We start from the raw sequence: 20054 nt of genomic DNA on the forward strand, positions 1-20054 counted from the left end.
GCACATATGATTGCTTATTAAAAACATCATTATACCATTACATGCATCTACAAGTGTGGTGGTGGGGGAGGGAACAGTAGTTCTCTATCCAATAGTATACTTGGAACCTAATGTGTCATATGACATGGGTATGCTTGTATATCGAGATGAGATATTGTAATCTTAATTTCATTAGACATTTTATGCCTTTTGACAGCTGTGCTATAGCTCTATATGGGTACATGTGAAAAAACATTTTTGAAATCTGCATGGAAAAAAAAAATCTTTTAAAATGGTTATTTCATGCTGTGGGTTAAAAAAAAAATGCCTCTATCTCTAGAAGAGACAAGTGGATGGAAAAAAAAAAAACATTGTTTAGAAGTTGATGTTCATTATAATAACTTGATAATAAGCCAAAAGGCTATTTTACTGGCAACATAAGTTAAGTTAAAGGGAGATGGTAAATCCTGTTTTATTTTATAGCCGGGTACGAAACTCGGATCGAAATCCATTGAATCCATAGTTTCATGCCGAAAAAACTATCGGCGAGCCCAAGTGTAAGTGATCACTTGGGTAGTACAACACCAGGGCAACTCCAAGCAAAGGTGGAGCAAGCTCTGTCATTAACCTTAATATTTTCTCATAATGTAAAACACAGCTCCTAAGAGATGTATGTATATATATATATATATATATATATATATATACTGTTTTACATTATGAGAAGAGGTCACTACCCAGACCGGTTTCAACCTTTTTTTTGCGGTCTCATCAGTGAGTAGGTAGACCTGGAATATCAAGGTTTTAAGTGAACCGAACTTACATATACCTCTACTATAGAATTGCTGAACTGGTGTACTCCTATATTGTTATTACTACTATAATAAGCCAAAAGGCTATTTTACCGGCTACATAAGTTAAAGGGAGATGATAAATCCCATTTTATTTTATAGCCGGGTACGAAACCATAGATTTTTATGCCGAAAAAACTATCAGCGAGCCCAAGTGTAAGTGATCACTTGGGTAGTACAACACCAGGGCAACTCCAAGCAAAGGTGGAGCAAACTCCATCGCTAACCTTAATATGCTCCACCTTTGCTTGGAGTTGCCCTGGTGTTGTACTACCCAAGTGATCACTTACACTTGGGCTCGCCGATAGTTTTTTCGGCATGAAACTCTATGGATTCGATGGATTTTGATCCGAGTTTCGTACCCGGCTATAAAATAAAACGGGATTTACCATCTCCCTTTAACTTAATTAAATAACTTTGTTTTTAAATAAAAAGGTAGGTACTCGCACACACGCTTTCTCATTTATATAAGATACCAGTCAGCTTTCAGTATTGCAGCAGAGTTAATGAAATCCATCCATCCAAGATGGATTCAGTCTCCTAATTAAGGGTTTTAGACAATTAATGCAGCTGGCTTTCTGTTCCTCTGCTACATCCCCTAAAGCAAGTATTTCTGTTTTCAGGGTCTGTGAGAGAGGGAGGGGATTCCCTGTTTTCAGAGATGGAAAAATCCATGTTTCCAGGAGGGGAAAAAACCCTCTACCCTTGCATGAGACTGGCCAGCTAATTCACTATTTCATTGAAAATACCTGATAAAGATTACTCGCATCATAGATAGGATTTGAAGCAAGGTCTTTCCAACCAAAGGGCCCATCTATGCTAACTGAGCTACAGAGGCTCTGTTAAAAAGAAGAAAAAAAAGCCATCTTTTTTCAAGTTTATATCGTAACTGTTATATGGCATGTATTTTTATTTATTTATTTGTGTGTGTGTGTAACACACAATTTGACATGGATATCTTAATGTAGATAACTTGAGTCGTGATTTAGCATAGATCTTTATCTTAATAAACAACTGATACATCAGTTACTTGGAGATAAAGATAGGATGAAATGCTGGGTATAGCTTTTTTTTTTTTTTTTTTGTACAAATGAATTGGGGAATAGAACCAAGTTTTGATAATTAATTTCTTGGTAACAAGCTTCCATTGTATTTGTATACAGATGTCTGTCTGTTAAGTTGATGCTATGATGGATTTAAGTGATGCTGTGTTATGCCTTGTTGCTTGATAAGCATCTTTTTGCATCTTTTCAAGTTTTGAAGATTTTTGCATGCTAATTATTTATTTCAGTGATGTTTAAAAATGAACATAGAATCATTTAAGTTTTTATATGTTTTCAGGAATGCCACCATTAACGGCAGCACAACCAGCCCAAGGCCATCCTCAAATGATTGGAGCAGAACCATCAACTATGGCAAGCCCTTGTCCTCCTCCTCCTCCAACACAGTCTCAAGGTATATAAATTATTTGGATGAATTCTATAAAAAGTGTTTATATAATTAAAGAATATATTTTATACTCTGCTATAATGTTTAAATAACTATGAGGAAATGTAAAATCTTATTTATATGTCATAGAAAAAATAAATCCCGTAATACTGTTTACTCCCCAGAGAGAGAGAGAGAGTAGGCAGAGCTCTTTTAGTTAACTTTTAAAGACAAATAGGCAGCCAATCTCCATCCTTCAAACCTTCACTAGTGAGCTCAAGCTATCATCGAACAGAACTTACAGAGAAAGAATGAAAGACAAGTGCTGCCATCTTGTGGCCCTAAACTTTACAATCTGTATTATTTTCTGTAATAGTGTAACAGTTGATTTTTTAGTTGTGAAGTTAAAAATCTGTTTCTAGAATAAGAAAAACTTATTTTGCATGTTTTTATTATTATTATGGGCTACTCCATGAGGGAGGCCCTAAACATCATGCCAAGCACTATCCAACATTTGTGCAGTATCAATCATACTGTGCAAATTCCACTATTGTGCTCATTCCCCCACTCTCCAAGCAAAAAAGTCTAGTCCTGACACCTTTACTAACTACACTCTTGCTCAATTTCCAAGAATGGCCCTAGTTCTCCCACAACCAGAACCTGTTCTGAAAAAGTTCCTGTGTTGATCTTGTAAAAACTCTTCAGTAATTTAAATGTCTCAATCATATCATCCCTTTTCTGCCTGTCAACTAATTTCTATAATCCACAAAATCAACCTGTCCTCATAAGGTTCATTCCATAGATCTGCTACCATCTTGGTCACTAAGCTCTGGATTTTCTCTCCACCTCTTCCTCATCACCAAGAAACCCAGGTGACCAGATCTGCACACAGTAGTCAAGATGGGGTCTTATCAAGGCTTAATAAAGAGGAATAATAACCTGCTTGTCAAAGTATTCTACAGTAACCAGGTAATCCATTGAGCTGCTTCAGCTACTTTTGATATGTGTCCTCTAAACTTCAACTCCCTATCCACCAACACTCCCAAATTTCCTGGAATACATTTGCATCAATGTGGCATACAGCTGGTAATCTTTTCACCCCAAAATACATAACCTTACACTTTGCCACATTATACTGACATCCATTCTCCTTTGCCCAGACTCTTAGTCTACCCAAATTATCTTGCAAAATTTTAATATCTTCTGTATTAACTATTGCTCTACCCAATTTTGCATCATCGGCAAACAACCGAACAGTTCCTTTCATATCCCTTCTTATATCGTTAATGTACAAATTAAACAGCAGCAGCAGCCTAAGAAAAGAGCTTTGTGGCATGCCACTAGTCACAGGACTTCTTCTGGACTCTACTCCTGAATAAACTACTCTGATATCTCTCCATTAACCACCCTGTTATCCACCTCATCAACTCTATATCCATCCCCCATGTGCTGCAGCGTATTGATAAGAATTCCATGTGGTATCCTGTCAAAGGCTTTTGCCAAGTCTAAACTTCACCAGTACCTTGACAACAACTTCTGATATGCTGATTGGTTGGAAATTTGCCGTGGAGCCTCCTTTATGCAATGGAACTATTTTCCCCTCTTCCTTCCCATGGGATTAACCTATAGTCCCATGGGGGGGTGCGACTTAGATTCAACAATATGGTCAAAGGTACTGACAATTCCCTAGCACCTCCACATAAAACTCGAGCTAGTATGCCATCTAACCCCATAGCTGTATTCACATCAAGGTTCTTTAATATGCTATGCACATCCATTTCATTTACCTCAGATTCCATATAAGCCTTTTCCTCTCTCTTGTTACTACAGTATCTCCACCTAGATGTTATACTGTTGCAAAGTGTTCACTTAGTAATTCTACTGTTTCACCTGATTCAGTTACTTTCCTACTATCGGCATTCATTAAAATCATTCTTCTCTAAATATTCTTCTTCGATCAAAATAATTTAGGATTATCTTTTTCCTGCTCTGGGTTGTGTCGACTTTCTACTATTATAACTATTCTTCTATCTTTGAGTCAAATCCCCGTTCAACTCTCAATCGGGTATCACGTGGTACCTCTGAGGGACAATGGAATCTCCTCGAGATAGAGGCAACACCAGAGTATCAGAGTGTCTGAGATCTACCTCTCGTAAAACGCCAAGAAAATTTATATTTCGCTGCGCCACTTAGCGCTATTAGATTAACAATATTATCGATCAAGAGGAGTTCTCAGGACAGTACTTAAATGATACCTAGCAACTTTGAAGACGTGGCCAAACTTTACTTTTCTCTAGTCTCCCACATAGGTTCATATTATTTTTATAAGAGGTGCATCGGATTCCAGAAATCACAGATAGTCTTAGTTAGATACAAAAGCAAGGTTTATTATATATCAAAAATATGTATTGACAGTTAATGACAGTCAGGATAGTTAAAATATTACATTACTACAAATATACTTATAACTGATTATGCTGTAATTCTCTAAAGTAAGAATATTTTATTTATACTCTTAAATACCTTAATCATGCATGATTATCACAATCTTTCTATTTCTCAGCAGTTCTGTCAAACCACACAAGATAGCATTTATATCTTTTACAATCCCTTTATAAATTAGCAATTCCTCACTCTAGACATATTCGTAACTTCTTATAACATATTAAGGAACTTCATCACAGTGGTAGACAGTAAGACTTAAGGCAACTCTCTCTAAACAATAGCAACACAGTCTTAATCAATATCATTAATGTTCCCTTTTCTGCTTTATCAACGTGGCACAAATCTCTCATTCACATTTAGTGAAATACAAATAAAGTCTACTTATCAGCCCTTTGGTTCTGTATCGCGTCAATGGTCTACCAGAATCTGGCTTTCCTTAATGTCCACGTGCTTCAATCTGGCTTTCTATGGACTGCTGGGCTTATTTCTTCCGCAGAGATACGACCGCCGAGTTCCGCTGCTGCCCTTATCGGAATCCTCTGGTAGGGAGGCACTGCCACCCTTCACCACCGTGAGAGACGAACACTAGGAGATCCAGGAACAAAAAAGCCTTTATTCAGGGGTGCATGACCCTTATATTTCCCTCTTTTTTCTCGGCGTTTCTCGCATTTCACAATGTCCAGCCAACACACTCACGTGGTCTGACGTCACGCTGTTTGCTTGGGGCGAGCCACTCCCTCGCGTCACTGCTCCATGACCTTTGGACTTCACTCCCCCCAATGTTGAATTTGTGCTAACATTCTATATCTATTAATACATATTACTTTATATAATTCTGCTAAAGGTTTACACTTTCATTATTGATTTTAACTCATTTGTGAATGGTACTAAATACACACTTATTTAATTTTTCATAGCAAAATTTGCTTGATATATTTACATAGCAATAATTTTATACTCAGAGGCAATCACCTGTATTTATATCCCTATTTTGTTTGGAAACGCATGTTAGATAGTGATAAGATAGGAGTTCCTAAAATTCCACTCTATCACAATCCAACAACTGCTAATTTCTTTTCATACTCTGCTTTTGCCTTTCTTACCACACTGGTTACCCTTCTGCCTGTGCTTTTGTACTGCTCATGTGCCTGCTGGTCACCTTTATCCCTGAATTCCCTCCATAAAGTTTTCTTTCTTTGTAGCTCCAGCTTAATGATGATATTCATCCAATTAACTCCCACTTGATTTACTCTCCAGACTCTAGGTATTCAGTCAGCCATTACCCCCCTCAAATGCTCCTTAACCACTTCCCATGCACTGTCAACATCCAGCCCTTGCAGTTTCACATGCCATAGCAGTGATCCAAGCAATCTTCTAAGCTTGTCATACTTACCTGCCCTGTAATTCCACATATATCCCTTCTTAACTGAAAATTCCACATATTTAGACACCTCCCAGGCTAGACCCATATGATCACCCTCACCAGTTGGTGGCAACCTGGCCATATTGGATATAGACAAATTCTCTGATGCAATTACTAGATTGAGCACTCTCAAACTCCTAGTATATTCCATCTCATTCAGTCTCAGGTAATTATTCCTTAGTAACTGCATAAATTCCATTCCCTTCCTTCCATGTGTCCTCTCCTCCTTCCAAATCTATGTTCCCATAGTTGAAATTCCCCATAATAATTACTCACCCTCCACTCGTTGAGCTTATTGCCAATGCATACTATCCCCATTATTTTTTCCTTTCCCTGATCTGTAGAAGCTGCAAATTGTATATTTTGTTCTGCTGGCAGCTATCTCACACCAGATAGCCTTGAATGTTCTATTTTCACTAGCCTGGAGTTCAGCTTCTATTCTCTTTGGTTGTAGTTCATCAGCTGTCATCAATAATACTTCTCTCCCCATTCTTTGCTATCTCCTTCCTGAACATGCTATACCCTTTACATTCTATCTCACCAACTATATTATCTTCTGTGTCAACCATGTTTCACTAATGCCAATAGCCTTTGGTCAGGATAAACTTTTAACCATTCCAGAAACTCTTTCCCTCTTGTTCCGAATGCTCCTGGCATTAGTGGACATAAGGTGCAAAAGTCCCTATCCTGACACTTTATAATAACTGCTCCATTCTTACACTAAGCTGTCTCCCTGATATCTGCATATCCACTCAACAGCTCCCCCCCCCCAAAAAAAAGCTCTAGAATTTGCATATCCACTTTCACTTCATTCAACAACACTTTTTCCAGATCCTGAACACCAAATCCATTCAGATGCAAATCCTCCTTTTTGTATGTCTCCTTTCAACCATCAGACTCACTTCACACATCCACAAACTCTACATTATCCCTCCTGCATAACTTTTGCATCGAGTTATTCGCTATTATGGCCCTCCTTCTCAGTTCTACTTTGTCATGCTGCAGCAGCAGACTCACTGTCTAAACTTTCTCACTGTTTTCTTTTGCAACTTACAGTAATTCTTTCATGTCCTCCCTCATGCCATACTTTTCTCCTTTCAAATCATCCATTGCAGCCAAAATGATCAACCCTTTCACTTTATCCTTATTTGTGCTCTAATATCCTATCTAACATCAATCATTTTTGCATCTGGGAAGCACGATTTTGTCAATCTCTCAGCAATCACACCTCTTATGATAAAATCACCATACAAGACTCACTCCTTGATTTTTCCTTCTCTGTTAGTCGAGTCCTCATTTCTCTTATCTTGCACTTCTTTCTTTCTGATATCAGCTGACCTGCTCATCAGGATTTCTGCATTCATTGCAGCTTCTGCTTTGTCCTGTGTATCACTCCACATAACAGAGCTATCTCCCTCATTACAGCCAACTCTTTATTCGGTACATCCATCATACTACTATTCTTTCGATCAACACTTTTGCTCTTTCTCTCAATTGTGTGATTTTAACCCCTGTTTCACACCGTCAGACATTTTTACTCATATTCTCTGTTGATCTTTGTCAAAGATCATCTTAATATCATTAAATAAGCAGCATTAAATTGACCTTGTCATAAATAGTGCTTCTGAAAATGAGTTAAAGCATTGCCACTTCAAGCTGAGCCCTAAAAAAGAATACTGATTAACAAGGATTTCTTCACCACCTTCTCATTTTTTTTCCCCAAAAAATCACACTTTTTAAAATGTATATATTATTAAATGCTCATTTACCACCTTGAAAGGACTCACGCTTGCATGCTTCTCCATTAAAAAAATAGAGCTGCAAAAGTTAAATAGTTAAATAAAAAATATGAAATATAAATATCATGAAAGGCAACAAAAAAATGAAGGAAAGAATATTGTTAATAAAAATTATATAAATAATAAAAGGGAGATAACCGAAGATAAGGACACCCTGAATATCTGGACTAATCCCTTTGAGAAACTATTAATGTACTTGTGACTGCATTCCTCCTACATATATTTTCTGCTACTATGTGTCACTGCTTCTTTGAACTGTGGAAAGACAGCTAGAGTAGATGATATTTGACCACAGAATCATCAAATGCAGAGTTGCAAGTTTGCTTTGACTAACTCTATAATTCAGGTCTAGTAGATTTAATTCTGGATGATTGGAATAGAGCTCTATTAATATCCATCTGTTAGGAGGTGGGGGGGGAAAACAACATGAAAATTACAGAGGAATTTACCTACCAAATGTTTCAGATAAGATTTATGGAAGCATACTTGGAAAGAGACTAAGAAAAATGGTGAAATGGAAATTCAGAGAGGAATAAGCTGAGTTTAGGCCAAATAAGGGTTATTGATATTGGGATCACATTTTTACTTTAAGACAGAATGCAGTAGACACTTGCTGTGGTGAACCCACTAGAGACACAACGTTCCATTTGCCAGGAAGTAAATGCCCACAAAAGTATTGATGTTCTGTTAGGTAGCTTTTGGATCTTATCTCATGTCAGGCTTTCACAGGTCTGTTGAGATCATTACCACCCTCTCCCTAATGCAGTGAAGAAAATGTGCCATTACGTCCCATAGTGGATGGCATTGATTCCCCCACATACAAATTAGCTAAACATTTGGCCAAAGAGCTCACACACTATACTGGCAACACACCATCACACACAAAAAACTCAGCCCATTTCAAAGCCAGCATAGAAAACCTTACACTCCAACATACTGACATAATGGTCAGCTTTGACGTCTCCTCTTTATTCACAAATGTCCCACTCAAGGAAACTCTAGAGCTAATCCAAGCTAAATTTTCTCCCGATATCTCAGCCTTATTTCAGTTCACAATGAACTCAGGCTATTTCGTTTGGCAAGGAAAATTCTACAAACAAATAGAGGGGACAGCCATGGGTTCACCACTCTCCCCACCCTTGGCCAATTTCTTTATGGAGACCTTTGAAGAAAAAGCCTTAGCCTCTGCCCCACAAAAACCAACCATATGGCTTCGCTACGTTGATGATGTGTTAGCTATTTGGCCACATGGCTCTGAAACACTTCTCTCCTTCTTAACACACTTAAACAACCAACACCCCAGAATCAAATTCAGCCTGGAAAAAGAGGAAAAAAACAGCCTCCCTTTCCTAGACACACTAGTCACCCGCCAGCCTAATGGAACCTTGGTTTTCTCAGTTTACAGAAAACCCACCCATACAGGCAGATACATTCACCAACAATCCCCCCCCCCCCCTCACAACAATATGGAGTAGTGAAAACACTATACAACAGGGCTAAACTAATCTGTTCAAACGACTTGGCCCTAAACACTGAACTAAATCACATCCTCAACACTTTCTCAGCCAATGGCTAACCCCCCAAAAAATATTAGAACCTACAAACCACAGATCCCCTCCCCCCCTTCCACAACAAGGATTACTCTAAATCCATCACCATTCCCTACATCCGAGGCACCTCGGAAAAGATTACCAAAATCTTAAAAAAGCATAACCTGACCTCCTGTTACAAACCTTACAGAAAATTGGCATCCCTTATCTGCGCCACTAAAGACCAACCACTTCCCCTAGACCTACCTGGTGTATACCAGGTCCCTTGCAGTTGTAATCTGTCTTACTTTGGCCAAACAGGCAGGACAGCGAATATCAGAATTTCTGAACACAAGGACTACATCCGGTTTCACAAGTACAGCTATTCTGGTCTTGCGGACCATGCTCTGGATACACGCCACAGAATACGGTGGAAGAAAGCTATAGTAATACACCGTAGCAAATACAAATACAAAAGACTATTTATGGAATCAGCCTCAGCCCTAAGAAATTCTCCAAACCTCAACAAATTTGGTTGTATGCGACTGCCCCAAATTTGGGAGGCTTACATCAGCAGACCTTCAGCCCAACAGCCAAGAACACCTACTTAGTCCGCTAGAGGGCACCATCAGGACTTTTAGGAGAACAATAGCTTCATCTCTTCATTCCCAGTTACTGTGTTTGTAGTGCCTACGTGCACCTGCTTTTTTGTAAGTTCCTTTAGAAGATGGCAATGTGACATTGCCGAAATATCGGAAAATATTCATTAAAGTATAATTTAATTTATATCCTTAACTACGTTGTTCAATTCCTTAAGTGTTTTAATAAGGTAAAGATGATCTCGCCATTGCTTCTGCCTGGTATCTCCACTTCTGGGCCTGGCTCCCACTGAAGAGACCTCAATAAAGGTTGAAACTAGTCTGGGTAGTGGCTCTTCCCTTAATGCATAACGTTATACATATCTGCAAGGAGATGTGTTTTGTATTATGGGAGATACTGAGAGGGGTGATGTTAGCTTGGTCCACCTTTGCTACGAGTTGCCTGGTGTTGTACTATCTTACCCCAGTCCTGAAGATATTTTCAGGCGCAAACTTTGTTTGCTCACACTTGGATAAAGATTTAAACTAAATTTATTATACTAGTAATAGACATTCTTGATTTAGGCTAATTTCCCCTTTCCCCCAAGCATGCAAGGAAGAATCTACAAACAGACTATGGATTCTTCCCTTCAGCAAACGTTTATATGAAACACTTTGAAAACAAAATACTTACCACACCAACATCCAAGCACTTAGTGTGGTTATGCTATGTTGATGTGTTTGCCATTTGGCCCGATGGACAAGACACATATGGGTTCCAAATGTTTTTTGTTACTATTTGGTGCCCAAATAGTAGCAAAAGAATCTACCTAAACAGCCAATGCCCCAAAATTATTTATAGTAGAAAAATAATCTAATAATTGTTTGCTTTTTCTTGACACATTAGTCACCTGGCTTTCAAATGGATCACTGTCTTTTTCCATTTGTACATTGCTTGTTTGGAAAGAGGTCAGTGGACACCAAATTGGGAAGAACAAATAGCCACGGAGCCCACCTTAATAAGATGTGTCCACCTTTCACTGCGATGACTGCTGCAATCCTACAATGCATACTTTTCACAAGTGTACAATATGGGAATTTTGGACCATTCTTCGTGTATGCATGTAATGAAGTCCTGGACTGTTGTGAGGCAGACATCCCTTGACTTCACCCAATGCTCCAGTTCATCCCATAGATGATTAATAGGGTTAAGATCAGGGCTCTGTGGAGGCCAGTTAACTGTGTTGACATTCATGTCCAAAAACCACACAGTTACAGCAGCAGACTTATGAATCGGTGCAGTTTTGCTGAAAGAGATAATTATCAGTTCCGTAGAACCCCACAAAGTAGGAAGAATTGCATAGTTCAGATACTTCTCGGAGTTCAATGTTTGTGGCACCACAAACAGAGGTCCTTGGCCAAACCAGGAAAAACAGGATCATATCATCACACCATCACCTCTGAATTTCATATTTGGTTTTATGCGCTCTGGTAAGAGGCATTCACTATGCATCTGCTCGGTGTAGCATGATTCGTCTCTCTCCATAACAGCTTTTCAAGCTTCCACATTGGAAGCTGTTTGCACTTTGCACCACTAAAGATGGTGCTTCGTGTTGGTTCTGAATGTGTTTGTACAGATTTGTGTTCCAGTCAATTCCTGGAACTTCTCATTCAACATTTTGGCCAATGAATGATGGTTTTTACATATTATCCTTTGTAGTACCATACAGTCATGTTTGGTGAGTGTGGTGGGTTGTCATCCACTGCAGGTAATGCTTGCAGTTGGCATCATAGTCCTGCAGTTTATATTGGCTACAAACATGTGACTTGTTACAGGGACAACGATGCACCTTGTCCATGGGGTGGTGTTCATTGACTTCTTTTCAAGCAGTGTAGAAAGCCAACACAGCTAAAGTACTAATAAAATACAAGTAGCCAAAAGGTGTCACAACTTATTATTAAAATACTCTGGATTAGAGATAGATGTTGAAAGTTTTTCCACTTATATTATAAATTAAAGACACCAAGAAATTATTTATATTCTCAGTTTCCAGAGTATTTTAATAATAAGGTGTGACACCTCTTGGCTACTTATATATATGCAAATATGACTTCTGCATTTTTCAACTTTCAACTTCTGGATCACTGATGAGATCTCAGTAAAGGTCAAAACCGATCCAAGTATTGTACATGTCTGTAGGGATATGTCCTTTGCATTATAGGATACTAAGGCAATTGATGTGAAGTCATTGGCCTCTATATACACTTTGTCCTATCATGAAGTTACTTCATGCACAAACTTTGTTTGCTTGCACTTGGATAAAGGATGAAACCAAGAGTATAATTTCTTGGCATCTTTAATTTATGGACTACTGCATGTAGATCTGGTCACCCAGATACTTGTGGGCATGGAGAGGATCCAGTGGTGAGTGACAAAGATTGTGCAAGGTCTGTGGAATGCTCCCTATGAAAATAAATTGAAGGTCTGTGGACTTCAAAAGATAGCTGATATGTGAAAAAAGAGGAGACACAATAAAAGCATATAAATAATTATTAAAAGGGTTTTATACGGTTGGCACTGAAGTCATTTTTCAGTACATGACAAAAAGGGAGAGAACAAGGGGCTACACAATTTCCAGATGGAAATTATGAAGTGTGTGGTTAGCAAGGGTGTTTGGACTAGATTTTTTGCTTTGCAGGCAGTGAATGGTTGCCAGAGATATGATAGGTATTGTGTGAATAATGGATCCTCCATGATAAATTTTTTGGCTCCATGGAAATACAGTAAAACTTGTTCAAAGTGGAATTGCAAGGGACCGAATATATTTTCCACATTGGCCAAGTTTCTGCATTATACAAAATTGCAAAAAAATTTAAAATCCGTTAAAATCATGTTACATGATACATACCTGTTTATGAGTAAAAATCGTGTTAGATCTTGAATGATGGTCTATCAAGAATAGAACTGCTCCATTCAAGATTTAACAAGAGAACAATATCAAGCAAAAGCACACTTGTACCCTTGGCAAAACAGACATAATATGTGAAGATGCAGATATTAACTTTGCCTAAAAAGGAATTAAAATATAAAAGAAGAGGTTGAATTTTAAATTAAAATGAAATCGAAGGAGAAAATAAATATTAAATTGTACGATGTTTAAGGTTATTGTCTAAAATAGATTGAATCTTAATATGTCAAAAACATCAATGTTAAAATATGCCATGTATATAGTCGTGTATCATCGTGCGAACAAAAGTTCAATGGTTGCAGTTTGACCACCAAAGATGACATAATGAGCGATGAGTAGGCATTTGTGGAAGGCGCAAGAAATTTGTGTTCCCTGAAAAAAGCGATGCGCATATAGCAAGGAGGTGACATCACTTGGTGACAGCAAATGGGAAACTGTCATAGACAAGTTTGGAGTGCAGAAAGAGGGCACTATAATAGGGTTTAAAACTGATTCACATAGTTGAGAGGATTTTTTTTTTTTTTTTTTTCTGGTTACTGTGGTGTTCCCTGGTCACATGTGCCCTCCCTGTGGGTCTCCTGCTCGAAGTTCCCGAGCGGATCAGCATGCCTGATACCCGACAAGACATGTGAAGACGGCAAAGCAGCAGCATGTTTCCCCATTGCTGAGTGACGCAAATAGAAGAAAATATAGCATGAGATGACGGCAGTGTTAGAGTTTTAGACCATCGGTGTGGATCTAACTGATGAGAAAGCAGCAAAGTATTCCTTTGAAGGTAAATCGTGTTAGAAATGGCGACGCGAAAAGTTCATAAGCCCAGAAGAAACAAGTGGCTAATTCAGTACGAGCACGTAACTCCCACATGGTGGCAATCCATCATACAGAGGGACAATCTATATGATGAGAGATCATATAGATTGTCCTAGGGAGAAATCATCTAACAAGCTGGTAATGTACAAATCTTCCCTTTTATGTGTTATCTATTTGTCACGAAGGTGTAAAATGGACAGAGTTTAGAAAAGAAGAAAGAGAGAGTTTTGAGACAGTTTCCTGGGATATGTTAATCGAATTGGACTGGTAGACTATGTTCATGAGTTGTCTAGACTAAGTTTAATGTGTATGGGTCGTTAGTAGCAGTAATCTAGTTTAATACTGACATCCATGTTTGTGATATAGATGAAAATAAGATTCTCGTGATTGCCTGATTTTGTTGAAATATCCTGTTCTCCGACTGCTTCTTCTTCTCCTCCTTCCTTTTCCTCCTCCTCATCCTCCACATTTTATTTTTGTGTATTTCTTACTGCTAGTAGAGCTGTAGCAGATTCAAAGCTGTAATGTGTGGCTAGATGGTCATCACTCCAAACAAAGTTCATTCTATCACAGGAAAGTTATTTTCCTCTGCAGAGATTGAATATTGCAGTAATGTTTTCACTTGCCTCCTCCAAATTATCTGCCACATCACTTTCCCCAAACCTAGCTTTAGCAAAACACTTTTTTACTATTTCTGCTTTTTCTTCACTGCCAACCCAATCCAATTCACAGCATCCAGAACCGATACAGATCTTGCTAATGCATAAGAGCTTATCGACTTCTTCTACATTCGAAATCAAAGATTGCATCAGAAATCGTCTGTAGTGCAATTCAAATGTGTAAATAACACCCATATCCATGGGCTGTAATACACAACAACACTATAAGTCTTTCTTTGGCCATTTTGCCCCTGGTACATGTTGGTAATGCGCGAAAAAACAAATTCGTCCGTATTGTAAATGTTTTTAGGTTCATATTGTAAAATCAATTCTAGCAGTTTTGGTTTCCACTCACTCACTACACTTTCATCCACATCTTTAGATTCCCCACAGACTTCGTTCCACACAATATTGTGCCTCTTCTTAAATCTATCCAACCATCCTGTAGACACCTTAAACTGATCATTCCCGAGAGATTTGGCTACTGCAAGAGCTTTACTTTGGACCATTAGACATTTCTAAATTTTATTTAGAAAAACTCCTCTCATAACTAGCAATACTTAAGATAAAGAGCCAAGAGGCTATTTTTCCGATGGCGTAAATTAAGTTAAGGGGGATAATAAATCCCTCATTATTTTCAAGCCGGATACGAAACTCGGAGATTGAAATCTAAGAGTTTCATGCCGAAGAACTATCGGCGAGTCCAAGTGTAAGTATTATTACCCACGTCATCACTTGGGTAGTACAACACTATGGCAACTCGTGTCAAAGGTGGAGCAAGCTCCGTCACTATCCTTAATATTTTCTCATAATGTAAAACGCAGTTCCTAGGAAATGTATTACTGTTTTACATTATGAGGAGAGGTCACTACCCAGACCGGTTTTGACCTTTATTGAGGTCTCATCAGTGAGTAGGGTTTTAAGTGAACTGAACTTACATATACCCCTACTAACAAATTGCCAGACCGGTGCACCCATATATTATTATTACTACGATAGAGCCAAGAGGCTATTTTTCTGATGGCGTAAATTAAGTTAAGGGGATAATAAATCCCTCATTATTTTCCATTCGGATACGAAACTCGGAACAATGAGGGATTTATTATCCCCTCATTGGATGTGGTTTAGAAGAACTTCCCATCAATGACTCGATGAAGAAAAGAAATAGATTGACTGAATAATGTCAAAAAATTAAGCCATATATATTGCAGCTTGCTGCATCGCTCAATACCAAGTTCAAGGAATGCGTACAACACGGAACAAAAAATGCTGTATGATTTTTGTTCCTTAATAGTACTTGTACCCCTGCATTCTTTCCCTTCATATTTGACCCGTTGTCATATCCCTGACCACGGATATTTTGATTATTTAAGTTTCTTTCTTCTAATAATTTTAAAATTACTTCAGCCATACCACTTCCTGTTGTATTATTAATTTTAATAAAATCTAAAAATCTTAACTCTATTTGCATAATGTCTTGGGTTTCTTCATTTTTTTTCTTTTGTAGAAACATATCTTACAATTAAGGACATTTGCTCCTGCAAATGAAATATCAGTGGAAATATCTGCAATCAACAATTATTGAAAAATACTTTTAGATTATTTTAGAAAAATTCATTATTTTAGATGATTTCGTTTTGTATACATTTCCCTAAATAATGAACATGAATTTCATTGTTTTTTATGTGTATATAATATATATATATATATATATATATATATATATATATATATATATATATATATATATATAATATAATATAAATAAATATATAATATTTATAAATAATATATATATATATATATATAGACTATAAAAGTGTATGAAATTCACATCATATGATACTTTATGGGTTGTTTCCTTTAGTATCTAATAAGTGGGTTCTAAAATGTTTAGTTTTAGTATGTATGACTATAATTTTTTTATTAATAAAATATAATAAGCACATATTTAACTGTCAATGGAATATGGCACTTTTTTTTTATTGATAAACTAAACACTGTATTTTTGTAAAATATCTTGTTGCCATAATACGGCTGAACGAGCACCCTTATTAAGCAGTGCTGTGAGGCAGGCTGCCTCTATGCTACACCCTGTCGGTGGTACTGGTCCCAGGGATTATCAAAATAAAAATAATTATTTGGAGCTTATATAATTAGAATAAAATATAATTATCTTTATAAATATGTATATATAAATTTAATATTTTTTAAATATATGATATATCCAATTAAATTTTTTTTTTTTTAATTATTTTTTGTGCCTCCAGTATAATTGTAACATAAACTCTGTAAGTTTTCTGCCCTTTTACTTTTCTGCCTGCAGCATTCGCCCATTCCTCCCCTCCTTGCGCCGGGCCTGATTGTTATGAAATGCAAAGTCTGCTGACTGTCTTAATGAAATGGAAAAATGTTTTCTCCACATTGGTTCACTGCATATTCTTGCCTTCATTCTCCTGCTTTTAATATATATTCATTTGAATTTATTTTATCAATGTATCTTATAACGTATATTTTTTTCTTTTCCTTCTTTTACTGGAGCATATACTCCTCCATACCTTAAGTGGACTCTTTTTATCATTCATTCCAGTAGTTATAATTTTGTTTTTGGTCTTTCTTGATCTATATCATTAATCTTCCTCCAAACTTACTATATATCTGTGTATAATGTTCTGATTCTTTTACTCCTCTTAATTTTTTTTTTTTTTTTTTTTTTTTTTGTTTCTTTGTTGTTATTCCAACCAAACAACCAAACTCTTGCCTCTGTATTTATTTATTTTGAATTGCAATAAGAAAAATGGGGGTTTGATTTCATGTATTAGATTTAGTGTTAGTAGCTTTAGAAGACTGAAATGTAAGAATTGGAAACCTGAAAAATACAGATTCATCTGAGGGAAAAAAATTGTTGATTGGAATAGCAAGAGAATGGTAGAATCTCAGAGAGTGAAAAGAGGACAACATTGCATAAGAGATTCCAAGGCGAAGGTAACAAATTATAGACTGATTACTATCTCAAGAATGGTGGTTAAGGTATTGTAAAGGTGTAGTTAAAGAATTAAAATAAAAAGGTGTAGTTACAAAATTAAAAAATGATGGATAAAAATATAATATTCTTGGAGATATGTGAACTTAGCTTTGTGAAGGGGAAGTTTTGTTCTTAGTAATTTGTTCCCTTTCTACAGTAACAAATAATAAAGGAAATAACTACACCAGGATGCCAATACTTGCTAGACTTAACAGAAGCATTTGACCAGATATCTCTCAAACCTGTTACATAAATTGGAGAAGAGACTTGAAACTGGTAACATGGATAGATATCAGAGAGTATTAAAACTTATCACTGTGGTTAGTACGTGAGTTTTTTAGTGATTATATACATGTAATGCAGGTCAAACTGCATTACATGTATATAATATTAAGTTAACTAATGTGATGTGTATTTAGCCATGCATATACATTTTATTACAATAATTTTCATTAAGAGATTCAAATAGCCATTGATTTATTTTATTGAACTTCGAGCAAAAGAGAAAACCTAATTTTTTTGGATGCAGAGAAGGTAATGTTTGCAATATGTTTGTGCCAAGAGAGATGAGGATATTGTCAAGGGTAAGACTGGAAGAAAAGATTTTGTGAGAATAATGCAGTGCTATGTGTTACTAGTATTGGAGTTGACAAGGTTATTCAAACCCCCATTGATGAATGTTTTGAAGGTCAGAATACAAGGTGTTATAGGTTAAAGTTTTCTGAAGGTTGTGGTGATTTGTGCTTTGCAAGGTTTGTCAAATGAAAAGGAGGAGTGCGACATGCCATCATGAGCAAAGGATGGTTAGGATGTATACTGGATTGGCAAGTCAGCTGGAGTAGATCATTTATATATATTCAAAGTGAATATTTTTATTAATATTTTCTGTATGTTTGTTTATCTTAAATCTGTACCTTTTTATTTTGTTTGTTTTCAGGTGGTGAAGGAAGTGACTCTAGCAGTAGTAGCAGCAGTAGCGAAACTTTGCCATTACCCCCATCATCCAGTCAGCCATAAGTCATAGGTTTCATTAGCAATCATCACATTTCTGAAGGTGCATTGAAGCTGTTTGATAAAGATTGCTGCCTTGTTGAAGTCTCTCCCCATCATGTATCATTTTTCATCTCATCTCTGAGCGTATCATCTATAAATATTGTATTAGGGCTGCTGGCCAGACATTTTTTTAAACCATCAAGATCATTCATGATGTGCACATTTGTGATTTATTTCCCGGCTTTTGTTTTTTGCAGTTTTGATATGTGTGAGTGTGTGTGTGTGTGAGAGAGAGAGAGAGTGAGTGCTTGAGCATGTGTGATGGTGTGTGTGTGTGTGTGTATATATGTACACATATATATATATGTGTGAGAGCGTGTGCGTAAGCTTGTGTATATGTGAGAGTGTGTATATATATGTATATATATGTACACATATAATCTAAGTTGTTGAAGTACGTTCTTGGACTTTCACCGAAACAAATGCATAATCATTCTCCTTGTATTTGTAAAACGAGTATTTGTCTTTTGTGTGGTAGTCCTTTTTTAATAAAATTAATTTGTTGAAAAAAATCCTCATTTGATTCTTGACTTATGAACAAATGGCATTTTTATAACTATGAGAAATGGAATAATTGCATAAAAATACTGTACTGGTTGATGGTAGGGAATGACATTTCATTCCCTATTTTGCATGACATCTTCAAAGAATGACCAAAACATAACTAGTTTCATTGAAGAAAATAAAAGATTTCATTATTGGTGCTCTTTTACAGCAGTTAACATGCAATCTACCACTGATACTGATGTGAGAAACAAAGAAGTATTATTACCTTTATTTTGTAACTATAGGAAATGATAGAAGTTTGGTGAAATAAGGGAGTTTCAGAAAGGTGAATCAGATGTTGATTCACTCACAGGAGTGTTAGAATTGTCACTGGGAGGGGGGGGGGGGGACATAAGGGATTTTCAACTAAAGATCACTCAGCCAGTTTCATATGGAAGCTGCAGAGTTTCCCCTCCCACAGGTTTTTCATCCTGCAAAACAGGAAAAGTGGCACGGAAGAAATACACACACACACAGTTAACATAAACAATACACTGTCCTCGTTGTTTTAGTTACTTTGGCATAATTCCAAATATCAACATCTCATCAGTATGAACCAAGATGTGTGTAATTAAGCATGTGATGTGAGTCATATTTCGAATGTTATCAACAATCTTCTCTTCTCTTATTAATGATGTCCTTGTAATGAGGAAGAAATATATAAGAATTGATAAATTCTATTATTGTTATCTGTGTTGACTGTTATTAATGGTATATGATCACCACACATTGATTTAAAGCATCTAGATTATATTATTGTTGATAGTGATATCTTTATACTGATAGAGGAGTATATATTGAAAAGATAAACATAATTAAGTTTTTAAAAAGGATCAAAGTTTAGCAGGTTTGAGAGGTAAACTGGATACTCATGTATATAGGCACATAACTGGAGAAAAAAATGAAAGAGTGAAAAAAACAAGAACCAAACCATAAGAGACCCAGTGGCAAAATATGGAG

General features: G+C 36.7%; 1 protein-coding gene across 4 annotated transcripts in view; it reads left to right on the forward strand.

Annotated features, from left to right (window-relative positions):
* Nucleotides 1-19040, forward strand: part of mor (SWI/SNF- related protein mor) — a 442374-nt gene extending 423334 nt beyond the window's left edge. For all 4 annotated transcript variants that reach the window (XM_090398829.1, XM_090398819.1, XM_090398811.1 and 1 more), the window contains exons 24-25: nt 2172-2285; nt 18433-19040. In XM_090398829.1, the coding sequence (XP_090254955.1) occupies nt 2172-2285; nt 18433-18512 (194 nt within the window). In that variant the 3' untranslated portion in view covers nt 18513-19040. The remainder of the gene's footprint in view (nt 1-2171; nt 2286-18432) is intronic.
* The last annotated feature ends 1014 nt before the right edge of the window (nt 19041-20054 follow it).

This window comes from Typopeltis vanoorti, chromosome 1 (genome assembly GCF_054136105.1).
Source record: "Typopeltis vanoorti isolate ZY-2024b chromosome 1, IOZ_Tvanoo_1.0, whole genome shotgun sequence".
NCBI classification, from domain to species: Eukaryota; Metazoa; Arthropoda; class Arachnida; order Uropygi; family Thelyphonidae; genus Typopeltis; species Typopeltis vanoorti.